At 43.0% G+C, this 22,290-nt stretch overlaps 2 protein-coding genes across 7 annotated transcripts in view; one reads left to right on the forward strand and one right to left on the reverse strand.

The window, feature by feature from the left end:
- Positions 1 to 22,290, reverse strand: part of TBCD (tubulin folding cofactor D) — a 382,417-nt gene that overhangs the window by 143,597 nt on the left and 216,530 nt on the right. The window lies entirely within an intron of this gene.
- The window catches only part of B3GNTL1 (UDP-GlcNAc:betaGal beta-1,3-N-acetylglucosaminyltransferase like 1), a 106,187-nt gene continuing 100,854 nt past the window's right edge, over positions 16,958 to 22,290 (forward strand). For 3 of the 6 annotated variants that reach the window (XM_053960719.1, XM_053960720.1, XM_053960721.1), the window contains exons 1-4: positions 16,958 to 17,386; positions 19,983 to 20,056; positions 20,574 to 20,690; positions 20,804 to 20,903. In XM_053960719.1, coding sequence (XP_053816694.1) covers positions 17,179 to 17,386; positions 19,983 to 20,056; positions 20,574 to 20,690; positions 20,804 to 20,903 — 499 coding nt within the window. In that variant the 5' untranslated portion in view covers positions 16,958 to 17,178. Of the gene's footprint in view, positions 17,387 to 19,982; positions 20,264 to 20,573; positions 20,691 to 20,803; positions 20,904 to 22,290 lie in introns of those variants that run through there. The other 3 variants (XM_053960722.1, XM_053960723.1, XM_053960724.1) reach the window with 3 other exon arrangements.

Below are 22,290 nucleotides of genomic sequence, written 5' to 3' on the forward strand. Positions count from 1 at the left end.
CCCTGGGGATGCCTGCAGTGACTCGCAGTCTTGTCCCCAGGGGTGCAGCCCTGCATGCCCGCAGTGTCCCGCAGCCTGTCCCTGGGGATGCCCGCAGTGTCCCGCAGCCTGTCCCTGGGGATGCCCACAGTGTCCCGCAGCCTGTCCCTGGGGATGCCCACAGTGTCCCGCAGCCTGTCCCTGGGGATGCCTGCAGTGACTCGCAGTCTTGTCCCCAGGGGTGCAGCCCTGCATGCCCGCAGTGTCCCGCAGCCTGTGCCCGGGGATGCCCACAGTGTCCCGCAGCCTGTCCCTGGGGATGCCCACAGTGTCCCGCAGCCTGTCCCTGGGGATGCCCGCAGTGACCCGCAGCCTGTCCCCGGGGATGCCCGCAGTGACTCGCAGCCCGTCCCCGGGCGTGCAGCCCCCGTGCCCGCCCTGCACCTCGCTGCAGCAGGTGACTCAGCTTGCAGTAGGATCTCCACCAAGGCGCGGTTCCTGGTAGATGAAGGCTGACGATTTTGCTGCAACTTTCTTGTGTCTCCACTTACCAGGAAGCACTTGGGACTCGATTTTATTTGTATTACTCTTCACCACTTAATGACCACTCGGGATAACTCCTTGTGTTGTTTAATGTCCCGAGTTATTCCGCTGTTGACTTCAGATATGTAACCCTTAGTCACAGAGACCCTTAGAAGCCTTCCAGGACGTGAGGGAAGTGCAGGGGGTGAATCAGCCTAAAGCCCAAACTACCCAAGATAAATGGGAAAAAAAAAAAAAAACACGGATGGGTGTAGGAGGAAAATGATCCAGCTGCACACATACTGTGCTCTGATATGCCAGGTGCCACATAATTTCTTTCAAAGAAGCAACAAGGGGGTTGAGATTGATATTGTACATCCACAGATAGGAGAGGGGTTAAAATATTTCCAGATCAGCGAGTTTCTTAGTCTCCTGTTGCTCTTTCAAGAGTCTGCCATGCAGCTCTATGAAGGGCACTGATTTTGCTAGGTGAGAGTTCATGAATGCGCATTAAACATTTACACCCTGTTCACAGTTTGGTGTGTTAGCCTCCTTAGTACCTGTTAAAACACCTTGCAAAGTGCCCTGGTGTCGTCTGAGAGCATCCAGTGGCTGAAGCAGGATATTCCAGCTCTGAAAGCTTCCTGCCTGCTGCTGCACCGAGGATTAAATCCTTTGCAGTGTATCCCTTTCCATTTGTGGGTTTAGCTTTTCATGTCCTTTTTGTTTGGTAAATTACAGGTACTGTGTTCTGCTGATTATGAAGTATTAACATAATTACAGTAATTCTGCCCAGTGATGCAATGCATGTAAACATGTAATTAGCACGGAGGGACAGCACTGAGCAAAGTGATGACAACATGCAATAATGCAAAATGCCTTTTTCTCCCAGTCATGTGCAGTGATACAGGCTTTAGAGCTCAGTGATTTGATTATTTCTTTAGAAGGAGGTTTTGTTAGAATGTTTTGCTTCCTTCCCTCACACTGGAAAGAAAAGCATACAGAGAAAACACCATATTGCTTTATTCCTCAGAGTGTTTATATGTGCAACCCTCTGCACGCCCCCCAACCTACTGTATCTGATTTCCTTTGCAATATTCGAACTCCCCGCATTTGATAAAACAAACAAGTGCCCAGGCAGGTCACATTACTCTCTGGAACTTTTGAAGCTGCCTGAAAACTCTGAACTTTTAAGAAAGGGAACAGAGTGTGCTATTTTGCAGTGGCTACTACCTCTGGCTTTTATTCCCCCCTCCTTTTAACTCAGAAAAAGCGGTGGCATTTAGTTCTCGGGACCCAGAAAAGCAATGGCAACATGGGGACTTTGAAAGCCCCTCCTGTCCTCCACGCCTTCCTGATGCTGACACAGTTTTCATCCTACCCAAGCTGCTGAGCCTTACAAGTGAGCAAAGCCCGGGCTGGTGGCTGCAGAGCCAAGGGCTGTGGGTGCAGAGCCAGGGATTGTGGCTGCGGAGCAAAGCCCAGGTTAAGCCTCCCCCAGTTCAAAAGTGAGGGGCAGCAGGAGATAGGGAACCTCTGCAGCGAAGGGGGCTGCTTGGTTTGCTCATTTGCATCTCAATCCCTACAATGCTCTTCCGGCTACTCACAGCTATTCCATAGTAGTGCTCTTGGCTGAGATCTGGGAACACGCTCAAAGGGTGAGGCAGCTTTTGGATGCACTGAGCTGTTTTCTGTTTGAGCTGTGAAAAGCAAACATCTTTTCAAGAGAGAACATTCTGAACAGTAATTTTTTTTTTTTTTTTTCATTTACGATTCAGAAAGAGCAGAACTTCACTGAAATCTTGTGAGGAAAATATTGTATAATGTCGAATAGAAACATAAATCTTCTGCAGCAAAGGCTTCACACTCCTCTGAAAAGAGGAGTCACTGAGTAACTACTCTGACCTAATGTGGCAGGACTGGAGATACAGGTTCTGGAAGCAGCTCCCTACACTCAAACACTTGAACCCCTATAAAGCTCCGCTGCCTTCCTCAAGGAGCAACTTAAAGATGAGACTCTACACAGTCACTTCAGACACTTCCTTCTAAATTCACTTTAAATATTTGCTTGTCACGGCTACCAACCCAGGCACAAACAACAGCGATTTTAAAGGACTTTTAAGGATTTTAAAGAGCAGGCGGCTGCAGGAGGAGAACCTATTAAAGGAGAGATGACTCATTTTCCTCAGTACTCAAAAGTACAGATTTGAGGAAAGCAAAATCGAGTAGTGATTACAGATGGGCTCAAGCTCAGGTCTGGATTCAAATTTTCTTCAAAGCATGGCTGTGTTTACATTATTAGGGACAACCCCCCCTGCCAAGTTGGGACCCAGCCGGAAGGCACAGGAAGGGCGCTTTCAGATGCTGGATTTAGGGTTAAGCACATCTCAGCTGAACATTCAAAGCTGCTTTAAACAGTGTGGCAGAGCTAATCTGTTGAAAGGTCTCACTCAGCCTTGCTGTCCCCAAGGGAATATATATGGGAGAGCTGTGAACTCCTGTGAGCTGCGCTGGTCACTGCCCAGCCATGTGTTGGTTTCACTACGTGTCCCTGTTCTGCAATTTCCAAGCAGCCCCCTCTCAGCTGATTTATTGTCACGCTACTCAGTTTGCAGGAGGGGAATCAGGTCCTGTGGTTACAGAGCAGACCCAAGGGCTGGTGCCTGGTGTGCAGCCCCTCGCTGCCTGCCAGCAAGGGAAATCTGAAACTTTGAAGGAGGAGGGGGAAGGAGGAGAAGCAGGGTATTTTCTGGAAAGGCAAAGCCATAGCTAAATAGCATGCATGGCAAAGCAGGAGGGAAAGAGAGTGGTCTAAGAATTCAAACAAGCCACAGAGAGGACAATAGACAATGAATACAGGAGCAATAGGAAATAAATAGAATTTGTAAGGTAAATCCAGTGGACAGACAGGAGTGAGCAGAGTAACAAAACAGGGAGAGGTTCAGCAGCTGAATGGACAGTGGGAAACCTTTGTGTGTGGTGAGGGGGGACCGTGTTACTTGCTCTCATGAAATTAAAATCAGTGAAGAAAATACACGCATCCATAATTGCAGCCTCCTGCTCATTCCTGCGTACTTCTTTAGCATTAATATCCCAGCACAATTCCTACTGAGCCTAAACCACTACATCACATCTTGCTTTTCTTGTTTTGTTTTGAAGGGAAAAGTTTTGGCCTTTGGAATGCAACCGAAAACAACAGACATTTAGAGAAAAATAAGTAAATCTTTCCTAAAAGAAGCTGGTGTTAGGGCATGCCTGAAATCCAGCTGCAGGACAGCAGTATTTCTGATGAAACCGTGTTAATTTAAAGATTGCATTTTTAAGAGTGAGGCAGCATTAAAGAAGAGTTGGGAGAGGGGGCGGGGAGCAGAGCTGCCCCTCTGCCTTGGACACACACAGGCAGCTCTGACACAAACAGCTCCCACTGAACTGGCAGCTCCTGCTGCACGCACATCCAGCTTCCGCCTCTGGATGTTTGCATTGGGATCCCAAACGGCTTCCACCCAAATCCATGGATTTTGCTGTAGGCATGAAAGAGAGATACTTTATTGTCAGATACCTACTTAATTATTGTCAGGTATTTAATTGTCAGATAAACCAAAAAACTTTGGAATAAAAAAAATCATTATAAGAGAGATACTTTATTGTCAGATACCTACTTAATTATTGTCAGGTATTTAATTGTCAGATAAACAAAAAAACTTTGGGAATAAAAAAAATCGTTATAAGATGAAACAGCAAAAAAAAAAAAAAAAACAAACAAAAAAACCAAAAAAACCAACAAAACAAAACAAAACAAAACAAAACAAAAAAAAAAACAACAACAAAAAAAAAAACAAGGCAGAGGTGCCCAGATCTGTGATGTGGCCAAACCAGTAGGTGTACCTAGAGTTACACCTATAGGCCCTCTCTGCACAGCACTGTGCAAACAGGGATGAACACTGCAGGCAGGGAGGTTCACTTCCCAAGAACACTTCAACATTTGAGGCAAATCAGTAGTGTGGCCAATGTGTAATTTCTACTTTTAGACAAAATAATACATTTCCCTTTCTCCTCAAGGCCTTTATTTTGATGTCCCAGGTAAGAAGCAGGGTAAGACACAGGACTAACACCAGCCTTTGAGCAGGGAGGTCAGGTGTGCTGCCCTGCCCTGCTCCCAGGGCAAAGCCCCTCTGCAGGATGGGGTAACTCAGCCCAGCCCAGGCATCCCTGCTGCAGAGCAAGACTGCACTCCTGGCTACACTTCTCCTGATTTAAATACCTCAGCCAGGTAAAAGACATCGACTGGGGAGGCTGAGTGAGGCATATTTTTGGCCAAGAGCTCTAAGGTGGAGTAAAGATTTTTGTGATAGTGCTAAACCCAGGCTTTGCCATATTAAGGAGCAGTCTCCCAAACCACACAGCTTGGTTTGGATCAAGCCACGAGCCACAGCAGCATGGTAGCAATGGTTTTGGTGTTTTTCTCTCACCATTTCCCCACTCCCAACACCTTGAACTGTTAAGCAACCCAGGCTGTGCAGACAGGAATTTGCATTTTACTCTTTGCACATCAAACTCAAAAGCAATGAAGGGAATGATGTCTATTGAGAGGATCAAAAAGGTAACACAAGGAACAAAAGATGGCTCAGAAACAGCTCATTCCCATCCCATACAGCAAGGCTGTCTCGGGACTGGGGACCCAGGCAAGGATTTAGTGCCTAAGCCCAGAGACCCCTCTGGGGTGCAGGCAGTAACTCCTGCTTGCATGCCTGAGTCTGGATAAAGCTGAAGCCAAAACCAAAAACCTCTGAAGAGGCCTCAGCATATTGTTGTTTTGGGGATAGTCCTGTGCATTTCATCCACAAGAATTAGTGTTTTCTTTTCATTTCACAATAACCAAGGTATTTAAAATGTCTGCCAAGAAGTACTCAGAAAACAGCATTTAGTCTGAGGACTCTTCAAGAGGACCAGTTGTTTATTTCTACCACTTAATAAACATTAATTTCCTGTTGTAAAAAACATAATTTATGCCACTGGTAAAGCTGATATTAATCATGATGCATATCTCTTGGCTGGCTTAACTTTTCATTTTCTTCAGCTCCTCCAGCTTGTCTCCACTCTGCAACCTGTAGGCTCAGCCTGTGCAATCAGTTTTTCAAAAGTATTCAACAATTTCCAGTACATTGAGGGAGAATATGACAGCAGAGGACACAGGTCCAAATCCACTAGCAGTCACTTCTCTTAATAAAAACAAAGCTAAAGAGAATATTTGTAACACTGATCAGAAAACAAGAATATATTTTCCTTTCTGCTTCAGAATTTGGACAAAACTGGTGCAAGTTACACTAAACAAATCCAGCCCTTGCCAGGATAAACAAACATTTCTGCACTGTTGCTTGCTACATGCCTGTCAAGAAATAGACACTGACATGCATTTTAATGCAACTCTCCTACAAATTGTGAAAAAATAGCTGTGCACTGGGTATTCATTGCTAGGTTACCAGAAGGAGAGAGAATATTTTTGCAGACATGATGAAGTAGCAAGGTAAATAATTCAACTTAATAATTTTCAAATTTCACACTTAATTTTCAACAGCAGGTCTTTTCAGAGACCAAATCTACCTCAGATCTGATGACAGGGATTTTTTAGAGCTGACAAGCTCCCATGAGGCAGATTTGGTCCATGGAGTAGTTTTGCAAGCTAAATTTTACCCTAAATTCAATGACAGTTTTTGTAGGAAAAGGGCAGAGAGGTTTGTCCAGCTGTTATTAACAGCACAAGCATTTTCATTCCTTCTTAAATTCAATCACCCACTAAACGAGCAATGTCTTACCAAATATTGCAGCATTAACAGAGAAAAAAAATGCAAAGAGCTCTGTGTAGGTACCCAGTCTGTCTGTCTGTCTGTCTGTCTGCACAGTGATCCTGTCAGCAGCATTCTGGGAGGAACAGCACTAACTCTGGTTAAAGCAGATCAGGGATTGTATAACTAATCCACAAATTCTGACATTATTACATATTTGCTTAAGGAAAAACAATGGATCTGACAATGAAATGAGATCTGTGCTGCTCCACAAAGCAGGGTCCTTTGTGCTGCTTTGAGGCAGTATTTGCAGGGCAGATGTATCTGCAGGGGATAAAGGACCCTGCTTCACCTCCTGCCTTTTAGCACCAGAAGCAAGAAAACTCCTCAAAAGAAACCCAAAGCTCAAATGAGACTGTCAATTTTGCAAAGTCTGCTGAAAGAGACTCTAATTTATTTCCTTTTCCTTTGGTTCAAAGCATGTGTTGACTATCATGGCTTTATTAGGTCAGATTACACTCTCATTTAGGTGCCAACAAATCTGACCAGAGACGCTCCCCTGATTAAAGTGGTGGACTGAGGAAAAGGAAAATTAGGTTCTCTGTCAAAGTCCTCTCTCAGTTCCTTGCATGACCTTCTGAAAATAATTTGTCTATATTATGATGCTGAATTTAGTTGATGAGGAGCTCTGAATTGACACAAATTCATGGTACTCTGCCAATTTATTGTTGTGAGATCAGTGACAAAAGCAAAACAACATGAAAGCCTGAAGGTGTGCTTAGAGGTCTTGTTGAGATCTAAAATGATCTAACAAAACTAACAGTAATGACTAGTAAATCAGGAGGTGCTTTTACTCAGAAACACCATCAAGCCAGAGTAGATACTAATATTTTTAGAAGATGCCATGGTCACCCAAACTCTTTTTTTCAGTGTTTTTAAAAGAAGTCCTTGAAGCAGTACCTAAGTATCAAATCTGGATTTTGTTATCTTGGTCATATATTTGTCTATGTACCTTCTGCTTTCTCATGCAGAATTCTGACTGAAAATCCAATTGAATCTATTCAAGAGTAAAATGACCAGTGTAAGTCTTTGAAGGAAAGGGAATCCTCCCTACTGTTGAATCTTGTGCTCCCAAGAAGAACTGGAGGAGAGCTCTTGTAACATGTCAGATTTTCCCATCCTCTCTCATGCTGACATGTCTGGTGGGGCCTTATGTGGACCCAAATGCTTGAATGAACATGAAAATCTGACAGTCTGTCCTTCCCTGACAAAACTGTCTTGCACTACCTGACATGTGACCCAAGCACATTCCTGGAGATCTCATTCATATTTAGATCAGATTCTGGTTTTAAATTGACAGTCATTTATACTGAAAGAATGAGATTATTTTCTTCCATACTGGAAGACATATCTCTTTCCTATTTATAGTCACATTTTTTTTCTATGCTGGACCATTTCAAGGAAAAAAAATTAAAAAAAAAAGTAGAACTAACCCAAATGGTCGATGATCTATTTATCTCTGGTTCTATTTCATTCCATGCCTCCCTCACTTCACAGCACTACAACCTTTTTGAATTGCCCTGTGTGATATCCACTCCTCCTTGTTGACCATTGCTCACTCATTCATTGCTTGTTGGATCAGCTGGGCACTTGCACAATCAAGGCTTTGTTATGTTTTCAGACAGGCTGCAGGTCACAATATTGAAGCAGCACAAGGACTGTTTCCTCTCCTGGTATTCTTCTTCTCTGTTTTTTAGGAAGACACTATCCTAAACACATGAAAAAGAATATAAAGTAGTTATGACAATAAATACTACAACAGCTCCCATTTAATTTGCTACACAATGTCTGTTTTTCCCTTTGACATGAAGAAGTGGAATATTCAAAAGTCTGAAGAGTTTTTAAGTTGGTCAACTGAGAAACAAGAATTTCCTTCTTTGAAAAGTGCAGCAGAGCTCAGGTTTATTTAATCAATCAGTGGATGATAGCTGGTGATACACAGTTAGCGGGGACCCTCGAAGAGCTGCTCTCTCCACCAGTTAATTGGCCCAAACAAAATGGAATGGACTTTTCAAACTAATAAGCACTGACAATAATGAACAGCAACTGCAGGGATGGTGGGAAGATAAAGGAATGCACATACCAAGGCTCTGCAACAGGATGAAATGTCAAAGTTCAAGTTTACGTGCATAATAACCACAACGGTCACATGGGTTGTCAGCTGCATAAATAATCTGAGAACCCAAGATGAGAACATTGACAAACACAACTTTCTACAGTTGGAGGTTCTAAAACCAAATGGAACTTCCCATTTGTGTATAGAGATATCCCAGTATTTAAATACCTGCAGGGTTTGCTTCTAGGCCAGTGCTCTCAGTGCACTCTCATCCTTGAACTCTGTCTTAACAGGCACAATACTGGGCAGAGAAAAAGCGGCAATGTTAGCAAAAAGGTATTTTTAGTTGTTTTCACTTGAAGTCAAAATGAGGATCTTGACTTTCCAGCTGGTGAAATTAATTTTTTTTCTCTTGCAGTAAAAAAAAAAGAAAAAAAAAAAAGTTAAAAATAGTACCTTATTTGGGAAGGGAAAGTTTAGATGGAAGTTAAGTATCTGGGTTCATTATGGAAAGAATAAGAGGTAGATGAGTAAGGATTTTGTCACAGGGAGGGAGATGCAGAGTCTTTTGTGCATGGTGGTTTATTGCAGGCTCTAATGGCATCAGGATGATGTTACCAGGGAGCCTCTACAGAATGAAATAATTTACTGTCACCTCTTATATCCTGCTAGCACGGCAATGTAGTCTCCACAGACCTGCTCCTAAAACATTTTTGATAGCCAAATTCTATCTGTAATGTCACAGATGTCATAACCTTACCTAAAAAAACTCTAAACTTGACACAATTGTCAGTTTATTCACACAAAATTATTGTGATCTTTTGAAAAGATCACTATACAGACAGATTTGCTTAAGTCCTTTACTTTCACTCCCAGGTCCAGTGCTGGCAGCCCCCATCAGTCCCTAATGCTGCACAAAGCTACAGCTCCTCCTCAGCTCCCCTGAACCCAGGAAGAAGGAGCAGAGATGAGCAGTCCTGTGGGAATCCTTAAAATTAGAGGGTTTTTGGGAAAGCTGCAAAAGGCAGGCCTCAGAAACAGCAGAACTGTGATTACAGCAAACCGGTAGCCATAAGATTTGTCAGCAGAAAAGTTATATAAGAAGTAGAAAAGTAAGGACAAATAGAACAATGGTCTGTGTATTAAAGCTTGGCTAGAATAACCCCCTAAGCTACAGAAAAGTATATCTAGCAAGATATTAGGAAGTTCTAAGCTCAGTAATGGAGCTCTGTACATTGTGTTTTAAGGCTCACAAGCAGGTGTTGTATTCAAAATAAGCAAGCATTATTTTAACCAAAGGTTCGTGTGCTTACAGGGTTGGATAGAGCTACTGTCAATATGCTTTTGCTTTGTGTAATTGGTCAAAAAACTTTTAAGTGAGTTATAATACTGAGTTGTTCATCTGCTGCCGGGGACATGAGCTGCTGGCATCTTCCCATTGTCATAACCATGGGATGAGACTGATGCTGGAAAAGAAACAGCTCGAGAGGCGTTCCTCAGCAGTCCTGTCCTGCTTGTGATTTGTACATAGACCCCTGGCCAACAATAGAGTCCCAAGGGCCTGGTGGAGTCACTGCCTCCCACCCTGGTGGAGTCACTGCCTCCCACCCTTCCCCCAGCTGGGCTCAGTGCTCCAACACCAGCATGTCCCCACCGTGAGTCCCCGTGGGACAGATGATGCCACCCCGGGGCTGTGTCCCTGCCCCTCCCACCGGCCCGGAGCTGCGGGCACTGCTGGGTAAGATAATAACAAACCATCACAGATACCATTTGCACAGCTCATTGGCTCCTTTCCTCAGAGAGCTGCACGTCCTCAGGTTAGCACTGCATTTCTCAGGCTGTTCAAAGGCCCTCCTGGCCTTGAGAAGGGTTACATTCTGCAAAGACAGAGCAACAGATTTTCACTGAAGGGAAGAGTTTCCTGTCTCTGCTCTGCTCACATCTGGTCAATTTTCTGACAAGAATTACATCTTTGCTACTCTTTTACAACACACAGCCAGTGCAGCTGTAAGGGAGCGAGCTGCTCTCCCTACTGCCCTTTGTTTTATCAGCACTATTACTAGCTTGAAAGAAGCTGTTAAATCTGTATTACTGAAGATGCATGAACCTGAAAACTTTTAATTTCATAACCCAGGGTGAGTGTGATGAACTGGCATTTACAGGAAAATGCAGAACAATCTTGGCTTGAAAATTAAACAAAACCGAAACTGAATTAGTCACAATAAACTGTAATTTAAGACCCACTTTTCTGAGTAGGGTAGCATTTAAAGGATGATATTGAAATATATCATATATAAAATATAATAAGACATAATAAAATGGCTTTTATGGGGCAGTATAAAGATTTAAATAACCTACTGAATTCTGTTTTCAATGAAGACATATTAAGTAAATGTTGCTGTATTCTCCAGAGCTATACAATTCTTGTATCTTTTCTTTAGATGCCTTTGGCCAATTCATAATTCAAAATATTACTCATTTCTCTTCCTGTGTGTCATATAAGGATGTAAATCCAATACATTGTCTGTGGATCTCTTATATTATACAAATCCCAGTTCCTGTTATGTATACATTCCTTTGGAGGGATATGATTTATTTCTTTAAGCACTTTCCCATCTTAAAATGTCAGATGCTTCCTGTACTTATACACAAAGAAGTTTAAGCTCCCAAAGGTACTGAAGTTCAACAAAATTCTGTCTGTGGATAGGATGAACTTATCAGGGAATCTTTGGGAAATACACACTTCCACCTACCTTCCTCAGCTCTTCAGAATAACTTGATTTTGCAAGTGTTTAACAGTTCAGTCATCAAGAAAATCAGAGGCATGGTTTTGAAAAACAAAGGACCTAAACTGAACGCTGGAAAGGTGAAAGGTTTGCTCTTCTTCAAGTAGAAGCATTGATTCTCCAGGGTTATCAGTGGCGGCACACAGGAAAACGGGAATTCAAGGCCACCCTTTATCTCTTTCCATTATCTGAATCTTGCTATCTTTTGTAAATAAGAACCTTTTCCCTCCAAATAACTTACTTATAAAGCTTTTTTGGGTATGGAAGGAAAATGCCTCTATTACTTTACTGAGTTTCAGATTGGTTTGCTAACAGCAAACCCAAACTGTACTAACTGAGGTGGTAAGACCATAATCACATGCCTATCACTGGATCCTCCAGGAGATTTCACAAGCTAAAAAGTAAATTTGCTTCTTTTACTCTATTTTTTAAAAACTGCGTTATTTAGAACCATTCAGTTAGGAAAATATTACCAAATTAAAGTCTAACTTTGCATAATGTTGCTCAAATATTACAGCCCTTGGCAAAGAAAAACCTGCACTAATCAGCTTCAGTTCTTTGGAAGAACTGTGCCGCTCTCTTGTCACTGCCTCATCTCCTGCAGTCTTAACGCCACAAAATCATACTAAATAAAAAGGTACCCTCAAAAGCCTGAGCTGGAGCAGCGAGGAGAATGGCTTGAGCAGAACAGGGAACCTGCAGAACAGGGAACATGCACCATATCACACTGCTGTGGCCCAGCAGTCTGAGGGCAGGACGTGGAAGCACACAGGGGTGGGATGTCTGGTGGTCAAGGACAGTGTATGTTTGAAGGTGTGGGCTGGTACTGAAATGAATGGGAGCTTTCTATTTCACCCACAAAGCTACCCAAGTCCAGTACTCCAGCTAACAGAATATTTGTGGTATTTAGCGCCTCATCAAAACAACCACCGGCTTCTTCAGGTTGACTCATTTGAAAAGAAGAAAGAAGAAACAAGCAACATCCTTTCTAAGGACAGCTAATGTTTCAGAGAAAGAAACATCACGCAACATTTCTTCTCTAAGGAGCAGCAGCATTTTTCGGTGAGGTTACCCAAACTCAATATATCTAAATTGTAAGAGCAATTAGGCCTGTAATTTCAGCTGAGCATTTGAAGTCTTGAGTACACAGGGAAATTGGCCCAAATAACTATTAGGTACTAGTCCCTGCTAGTAATAAATGCTCTGAAGGCCAAAGGAAGGCATTAGCAGCCCTTGTGCAACTCCCTTCACAGGGTGTACACACGTAGCTAATTGGAAACCAGTAAACAATCCTGGCATTGAAGCACAAAGCAGATAATCTCACTCACGCTACTTCAGTCATTTTCTTCTCATGTGGCTGACTGGAATAAAACTGCTAAAATACTGTTTCCCTCATGCAGAAAAAGATCTAGGGGATATAATAGATCACAAGCTGATTAGGAGTTAACAGTGTCAAGCCATTGTGAAAAAGGCAAACACTGCACTAAGCTGTGCAAACAGGAGTATGGCTTGCAAGACATGAGAAGTAATCCTGCTCTGGTCCAGCCCCAGCAGGAGCACCAGGACTGGTGCTGGGGCTTATTCTCCAGCAGAGATGCAAAGTGCCCAGAGAGCATCCAGAACAGAGCCAGGAGAATAAACAAAGGTCTAAAACATCACTGAACGAATCAGGTGTCCATAACCTCAACAAAAGCATGGGATGGGAGGGAAATTCAACAGCAATTTGCAAATTCATAAAATCATAAATTCATAAAGGGCACGCAAGCTGGGAAGGACTAAAGGATTTGTGATGGAATTTGCAATCTCCTTGGGCAAAGAAAGGGTTAAATAGGCATTAGCAAGAAAGCAGCTGAGAAGGCACACAGCTGCAGGGGATAAAGCCACTGGGAGAGGGCTATCAGGGGACCCCTGGAGGAGGGGGCTGAGCAGCCTCTTAGGGTGGAGATACAGGCTGAAGGGATGGGGGCCTGTGTCCTTTCTAAGAGACTCTAGTCTTATCTTTGGGCAGGTTACTGGCCTCCTTGTTAGTATTTAGTCAGGGTGTTTGATTATAAAATCTTTTTTTAGGCCTGCAAGAAAGCAGGGTAGGGTGGTAAGGGTCTTGTTGTTTCTGTTTTTTCTTTTTAATAGCCCAGCAAAACTTTTTACATCTGGTCTAAAATGCAGATAAAGTGCCAAATCTACTAAGGTAGGAGCAAAGTGGGATTATTCTTGCCTAAGGTAAAATACTAAGATGCTGTTACTAAGAGGATTCGAAGTGAGGAGCTGTACCTTGGGAGCTGAACACTATGGAGGGAGAGAGAGAGCAAAAGGCATCTGTATAAAAGGGATAAGTTATGCTACAGGCTCAGACTCAACAGCTCCAAAACTGAGGAGATCACAGAAGTCTCAATCTTTTAGCTGGAGGGAAAAGATCTTAGCCAGCCAAATTTGAGCAGGCTTAGAAAATGCTGCAATATCTAAGCTGGCTATTAAGAAATTCTTTCAATGGGCAAAGACAGCAAGGACTGCAGTAAAGTGGCTGAGGATGTTATGAAGCCCCATAGACCAGTAGGTGTTTGTGAGTTGATCCTGTCTCAGGATGCCAGGACCAGATGAGCTTCTCAAGTCCCCTTTTGCTGTTTTGTACTGTAATGAGAAATATTGCCCCTCTCTTGCCACTCAACTGTGACATTTTATGAAAATAACAGAGCATTTTTGGAAGCTCAAAGCATTCTTTGAATAGAAGTGGTTTCAAAACTTGCTCTGAGCTGAATTTTTTACCTACTCCATTGAATGATCCTTTCAACATAGTGTGTTCTGGAAATACTTCAGTACTAGGGCTTGGAACTTCAGCAACAAATGTGTTAAAAGAACACTCTATACTCACTCATTCTGTCTTTCCAATAAAGATACAACCAAATTAAGTTGCTCACATGCTCCACAACACAAGAGATTTGTTTGTACAGATGCATTTTTACCACCCCATTTATTATTTCAGCTTTTCAAAAAGAAATTAACCCACTGATAGCTTACACAAGCAGGCTTGCTTTATCTTCTTTTAAACTCCAGTGAAATCAGCTGAGATCTGCCCTCACAAGTCAACATGTCCATGTTGTTCATACTGTGAGTCTGTGTCATTTTAGAAATGACAGTTATATGTAAAAAAAAAAAAAAAACAACCTGAGAACCAACTTTCTAGATATTATGTTTTTCCATTAAGATGAGGAAAATTTCTATTTGATAGTTAAAACCTCCAGAAATTGCAAGTCTTAGGTTCACAGTAATACTCCTCAAAATATTATTTTGTCAGAAATAAAAGCTAAACATTAATTTGATGAGAAATGTCTGAGTTTGCAATACTTTTAGCTGTGAGGACTGCTTTGTGAGCTGCCCCTCACCACTGTGAAACATCTTTAACATAGAGCAATTGGAAGTAGAACTAGGACAGCTCATCTTTGCTTGCTTCTTAATGAGTTTGTTGTGACAGTGTTGGGAGATCTCTTTCCATTCTGCCCCACATGAAAATGGAATGGGCAGTGAAACAGTTGACTGTATTTTGGAAACTATTTCGTGTCCCAAGTTGCCCAAGGACACAGAAATGCCTGCTGGAATTTCAAAAGCCAGTAGGTAAGAACTCTCACAACGGGTGTTAGCTGCCTAGGTTGCCCTGACAATCCCACTCAATAGGTTCCACATGCTTGTGGGCCTTTAAATGTCTTTCCAAACCCACCCCAAACAAAAATCACATTCTAAGCATAAGTTTCTATTTAATTACTCTCTGTGGTCAGCTACATAATAAAACTTAGAAAACATTTCTGGTGGGTTTGACTGGTTCTGTATTTTCCTCGGGGAAGGCAGCAAGGGCTTTGTCTGCATTTTGCTTGGCTTAATGAGGCGCTGTCCCTGACTAGGACTTTTGTTTGGTTTAGGGTGAGTAAAGCAATACTCTGCTACACTTTCCTAGATAAAGCAAGGCACGCAGGCAACATAACAGTGCCAGCAGCCTTTGTCGCCAGAAACAGGAATGATCATATTTAACAGTGCTGTTCATGGAGAGATTAAACTCAGGCTGGATGGTGAGAAGCTGTGCAGATAATTTGAAATAGATTCCGAGGGCGAATTACTGCTTGGCTGTTCTCCTCACCTCAGTTCTCAGATTCGTGTGCCAACCAACATTTTAAGATAACTCGGCTCTGTTTGCTCCTTGAATTGTCTGGCTGTTTAACAGGCTCTTCAAATAAACAAGGGATAATCTCAGGATTTTGCTTAACAAAGATTGCTTTGTGCAAATTTTAAAAATTCTGAATAGGTTGTTGTACAGGGCCTGTGCTGCAATCCCTTTTAGCTGTGAATACTTTCAAGGGAGTAAGTGGTTGCACAACCGTAATTTCAGTTAATAAATGATCAATAATATACTTTCCAGTATATTTTGAAATGCCTTCCAGTATCTGAAAGGGCTACAAGGAAGTTGGAGAGGAACTCTTTGTCAGGAACTGCAGTGCTAGGACAAGGAGTAACGGGTACAAGTTGAAAGAGGGGAAATTCAGGTTAGATATCAGGAAGAAATATTTTACTGTGAGGATGGTGAGGCCCTGGCACAGGTTGCCCAGAGCATCCATAGAAGTGTCCAGGGCCAGGCTGGACAGGGCTTGGAGCAGCCTGGGACAGTGGAAGTGTCCCTGCCATGGCAGGGGGTGGCACTGGATGGGCTTTAAGGTCCCTTCTATTCCAACCCCTTAACATTTCATGATTCTATGATAATGGCACCATTACCACCAGCAACTTTTCCTTTTTAGAGGTAATTAGAAACTTTTTAATTAAAAAAAGCACTGAACGCAGTAGTTTGGACCAAGAAAAGTACAGACTGGAGAGATTAGAGAACATTGGCATTACCATTATCATTCTCCAATATGTACGATGATCAACTCCAAAGTGAAAAATTTGTTTCGATTTCCACAAATTTCAATTCAAGCAGGCTACTAGCTGTCACCACACCTCAATGTGGGAAATAACTTTGAAAAAGCATTGTAACACTGTTGAAAATTTACAAGTTTGAGCTTAGAGACCAGGTGGGGAAGTGCAGTCAGCATCAATTGAGTGTGAGAGGGAAGATGTGTGCTAATGTTTTAACAAACAATTCGATAAGTGAGGGTGTGGGAGTTATGGTCTTTGAAAAATGGGTCTTAATGTCTCTATTAACAAGCAGCAGGTTTGTGCAGAGCTCACACAACTTGACTGCTGAAACTGACAAGGGTCAGCACGAGCCTGGACTTATAAACTTTGGGGAAAATGACATGTTTAAAGGGGGGAACACGTGGCAGGCGATTCGGGAAGGCTGTACCTTCCTAGTACCTCAGCACTGCGAAAGGAAGAGGGCAACGAGCGGCCGGGAGTTTGGGATAAAAGGGAGGTCCTCGGGAGAGAAAACCCCGCGGGCGTGTGGCCTCTCCCTTTATTCGAATAAAGTTGCAGGATTCCTCTGTGTCCTTTGCGGACACTGGTTTTTCACAGTGTGATTTTCCGTACGAGTGTCTCCACAGCCGAGGCAGGAGCCGGGGCCGGGGGTCCCCTCATGAGCCGGGGCCGGAGGTGCCCTCACAGGCCGGGGGTGCCCTCACGGGACGGGGTCCCCTCACGGGCCGGGGTCCCCTCACGGGCCGGGGTCCCCTCACGGGCCAGGGGTCCCCTCACGGGCCGGGGTCCCCTCACGGGCCAGGGGTCCCCTCATGAGCCGGGGCCGGAGGTGCCCTCACGGGCCGGGGGTGCCCTCACGGGCCGGGGTCCCCTCACGGGCCGGGGTCCCCTCACGGGCCGGGGGTGCCCTCACGGGCCAGGGGTCCCCTCATGAGCCGGGGCCGGGGTGCCCTCATAGGACGGGGCCGGGGGTGCCCTCACGGGCCGGGGTTCCCTCACGGGCCGGGGGTGCCCTCACGGGCCAGGGGTCCCCTCATGAGCCGGGGCCGGGGTGCCCTCACGGGCCGGGGTCCCCTCACGGGCCGGGGGTACCCTCATGAGCCGGGGCCGGGGTGCCCTCATAGGACGGGGCCGGGGGTGCCCTCACGGGCCGGGCCGGGGCTCGGCAGCCGCCGCCAGCAGAGCCTCTTCCGGCCGCTCCCGCCTCCGTCTCTGTGGTTGTTCCTCCCGCTCCTCCCTGCGGGGCGGCGGCGATGGCGGAGCCGGGCAGAGCCGGCGGGAGCCCCGAGCCCCGCGTACAGGTGGTACGTGGCAGGCGGGGCCGGGCCGGGGTGCCCCGGGCCCGGGGCGGACACGGCAGCTCGGGCGGGGCCGGGGCTGGCCCGGGAGGGCTCTCCCGGAGGGTTCGGTGCCGGCGGGTTCTGCAGCACGGCAGCCCCGGCGCGTTCGGGTACACGGGGTTGGCAATGATGGTCGTAAAATCTTCCTACAACACTTCCTGCTTTTGTTACTTCCCGTACTTATATACATATATATGCATACATACATATGTGTATATATACATATGTATGTATATATTTATGTACACACACATATGTTTCATGTAGTGTGTATATATATGATATAAATATAATTTTTTTAAAATATATGCGCACTTATGTATAAATTAAACACGTAGATAAATATACAACATCTATCTATCTGCGCCTATATAGCTATATAAATAGAAATATAAAAATACAGAAGTATATATAATACTTGTCTAGAATGTGTGGAGTTCAGGGAAAACCAGGTAGTGTCACAATGCTCAAGTCCAGGTTCAACTCAGCTCTGTTTTAAGAGTCATATTTGGCTCCTAGGCCATGAAACTCCTCTCTGTTGGACGCTGCTGTAAATCAGCCTCACATAATGAAACGGTAATTCTGACTCAGATCACACAGATTGTCACTCAGATGATTTGTAATGCCAAAAGCACATTAGTTGGTTGCAATTTATGTCCCAGACACTCAAAATTACTTTGAGGGAGCTTTACTCTATAGTTCACTGTTTTGGTAGTTTTCAAATACAGGAAGGGCTGCTGCAAGAACTAGAATAATCATCTGTGCTGGGACTGGGAAGTAGGAGTTGGCATAAACTGTAGCAAAAGGACACTGGGAAAACCATTCTAGGTTTCCTTATGCCTGCTTTTAGTGAGTACCTTAGCAAGGTTGGTGTTTGACCCTGGAGAGAGGGTTTGTCAGCAATGCCAGAGCTGTGGTCTTTCTTGTTTTGGGACAGAAGAAGTAGACACAGTCTCTTCTTCTTCCTCACAGACCAGCTGGAGGTTACTACCAGCTGGTATTTTTGCTATGAGACTGCACCTGTAAGTGAAATAGTGCCCTGGATCATGTTTTTCCCCTCTTTAAATGGTCCAAGGAAATTGAATTCTTCTGATACGGTCACACAACATTAAAAGCCAATTTGTGACTGTCTAATTGCAACTCTTAAGCCAGGGTACAAATCTGGTAATGAACGAGGGAGAAAGGAAAATCTGGATTGTTGATTTGTCCTCAAACTAAAACTGAACACAGAAAACCAGTGAGCTGAGCAAGAATGGTGGAACCTGAGAAAACTTTAGTACATAACATCAGCAATACTCTGAAGTGTTAATCCTATTGCTAAGTACAGTTATTTGTGTGGATTTGTTAATTTTTCTGGTTTTACACAGAAGTATCATCAGCACTTCAGCTCTGGGCCTTAGTTTGGCAGGTGTCCAGTTCTCTGTGGTGGTCATGGTTCTGTGAAAGTAGAATTTGCTCACAGTAATGTGTTAAGGAGCATGTTAATATATTATGAGCAGTTCAGTTCAGAGCACCTCAGTGCCATCAGGTATTTATGGGTTGTTTTATATGTGCTGCCCTTAAAGTACTTTTTTCTGCTTTCAGTTGAAACTAAACAGGGAGGTCAAACATCATCTTGCTATTTTGCACTGCTGCCCTGACTTAAAACAGGAGTACACCACGGAAAAAAAGCAAAGAAGTTCCAGTTTTCAAACCAATGGCAAGCTAGTTGGTGATGGCTTAGTCAAATTTTTACTAAGTGAATCAGAAAACAAATTGAAAAATAACTGATTTTTCTGGATGTGCAAAACAGCATCAGTTTATATTGTCATTGGAAGAATTGTGGAACCCTTTTTTCCTGAATGAATATGTTAGATTGGTATGAATGTGTAAGGTCATATTTTAATTGCCATGTCCACATAAAGAATATTAAAATCTTGAGTAAATTGAATATAGTACTACAGAATCTCGGATTTTTGCTTTTTTTTAGTCTCAAAGTACTACTCCAAGACAGTTTTGAAATAATCTGTTTTGAAATAATCTGGGTTGTACCTGTGTGTACATCCTTCAGTATCCAAAAATCTGCCTTCTGATGTGTGCACCTGTATTTGCACGATGCACATGTGTTCACATGGCTCTAAATACTGAATAATTCCATTTCAGTGGCCCAGTGCTTTTTTTCCTTAGGATTCTCTCCTGCTCACAATAGGAACAAATCCTCTCTTTCTTCCAGCCATGTGTTTGTGGTTACCCCGCATCATGAGGAGATTAAATTGTGTTTCTAGGGACTTCTTGAAATGTCCCATGGGACTTTTTAGGAGTTACTTAGGCCCTTAAGTTCCCTATCTACATGTAATTCCAGCAGGTACAGACTTGGCTCTCCCTTTTCAAACACAGCCAGTGTACCACCAGGCTGATTTCTCTGGCCTTTGCATGTTGTGAAGGAAATGTGTTCTCTTTTGAGACACTGAAAGAATTTTGGGGGTAATTTTCTAGGGATAATTAGCTCAGTGACGAGTAACTAAACTTGAACAGATGAAGCCCTCCTCTCTGGTTTCTAACCAATTTTCAAATCTTTCAGGTATGTTTTCCTGCTGTGTGTGCACGTCTGAAGCAAGGGGCTGTAGGAGGAAAGGCTGCAGCAGGGATGGCAGAGTATGAAACTACATCACTGGTCAACTTCCAATGTGCTTTAGAGCACTTGTAGGTGGAATAATTTTTAAAAACTTGGCTGCAGCCCGAGGGTCCAGCTGCATATATGAGCATCTCCAATTAGGCTTGAAGAGAAATTGATGAGTAAGGTGTATTAATGGAGGACAAAAGTGAGGAGTGTCTTAAGAAATGCAGGAATACAAGAAACAGGTTAGGGTGGTGTTACAGATATTTCATTTGTGGGTTTGCTTCAGTGGTCTCTCTTGTTTCCTTGGACTTCCACCAAAAACCACCTTGTGGAGCTTGATTTAAAAAGAAGCTTGATAGAGAAGAAAGCAAGTCATATATTTGTAATGAAAATAAAGGTTCTTCACCTACTTTTATATTTTTAAGATGCATTTCTTGGTGAAAGTTAGTTTCAGAAGGATCTGCTACTTCTCCTTTTTACTAAATATACACTAAGTAAACAAAAATATGCTTCCTGACATGCATGTGGCTCTCTGTTTGTTTTTTTTTGTAGTCTATCATTGTGCCTGTTCACAACAGTGAATGCTGGTTAGATGAGTGCCTAAAGTCAGTTTGGGAACAAGATTTTAAAGGAACCACGGAGCTGTCAATTTTTAATGATGCCAGTAAGGTACGTTCCAGACCTTCATTAAAATACTGTAAATACTGTCTCTAACAAGAATTTTTGGTTCACTTCAACACACAAATTAAAATAGCTGCATCTATGTCATTATTTTTTTCTAGGATGGTTCAGCTGAAATAATTGAAAAATGGAAGATCAAGTTGGAAGAAGTTGGTGTTTCAGTAATCATTGGAACCAACAATTCCTCTCAGCCTCGAGGTGGTATGTAGTTAATTTTGTGAGAGTTTGGTTCTTATTGCAAGCACCTTCTGATTTTTAGTTTGAAAAGTGTCTTTGTAGCCATTTCCACTGCAATGGAAATAGCCCACATTGTTTTCTAGAGCTCTGTTTGAAAACTCATTCCAATTTGAATTTGGCCCTGTTGCTTTGAGCTCTGTAGAATTTGTTTATACGTTCAAGGAAGGAAGAACTTGGCTTAGCACTTGTGTGCTCTACTCTGCAAAAGCAAAAGAATTTTGTTTAATTGTAGTATACACAATGTTGTTAATGCTTACAATTTTCCTGTGGCTTTCTGATATCTGATTTAACTTCAGGAGATGGGTTCTAAGAAAAAATACATTAAAAAGTCCTTGCGTAAAGATTTTAAAAGTAAATGCATATCTTTCAGTCCAGTAAAATAGACACTGAAATAGAAAACAAATACCTTTTTGGTATTGCTTCAATGATCAAATCAAACCAGAAGTTTTGATGTGAACTCTCACTAAAGTCCCAAGTATTCAGTCAAAGGGCTAAACCAATATGTTTAGTGAGCTGTCAGACAGGTGTATGATGGGATCCCCCATTCATTTGCATGCTAAGATGAATTATCTCCCACAGCAGGAGATTACAAACAGATCTCTTTAAACAGATTTTCTTTTGCTTGCTTTGGTTGGTTTATGTTTAGGGGGTTTTAGCACAAAATCTTTGTAAAGTGTGAAATAGAAATAAAAGTCAGTTGGTTTTTGGAGAAGCTGTTGTTGAGTGACAGTAAAGTTGGAAGATCACGTCTGTGTTCTGAGGAAGAGCAGCAGGACAAAGGAAGAACAGTGTGCTCACATTTTGTACTGGAGCGGTGTAACTGATGTTTCTGTCATTCTGGACTTTGTTTTAATGAGTAGACAGGTAGGAATTGCTAAATCATTGGTTCTAAGTTTGTGTCTTTGAAGTTATCTTTGGAAACACTGTAACACAAAATTTGGACAGTTTCTGTTTTTTCACTACACATCCTGTTTGAAGTGTAAAGAAACTCAGACTTATTCCAGTCTCCTCAAGATGATCTTCTTATGCAAAAGCCCACTTCTGTTTCAGAAAGTTTGCTTTTCATCCCCTGTTGAAACATGCAAATAAATTGGGAGTTTGTGCACTGAATTCATCTGCAACCTGGTAGAGGCCCCTGGCTTTATTTACTGTCATTTCTCCTGACTGTAGGCTTTACATCTGTTTTTAAATAGTTGTCAGACATAGCAATACTGAAGTAACACAGCATAACCCTTACTATAAATATTTTTAGTATTTTAATACCTTTAGCATGAACTGGTGTTGTTTTGACAGTGCAGCTTGTAATATTAGAACTATTGGGCTGGTAATGACAAAAGGCAGACAAGCTTTT

Source organism: Vidua chalybeata, chromosome 19, assembly GCF_026979565.1.
Source record: "Vidua chalybeata isolate OUT-0048 chromosome 19, bVidCha1 merged haplotype, whole genome shotgun sequence".
Taxonomy (NCBI): Eukaryota; Metazoa; Chordata; class Aves; order Passeriformes; family Viduidae; genus Vidua; species Vidua chalybeata.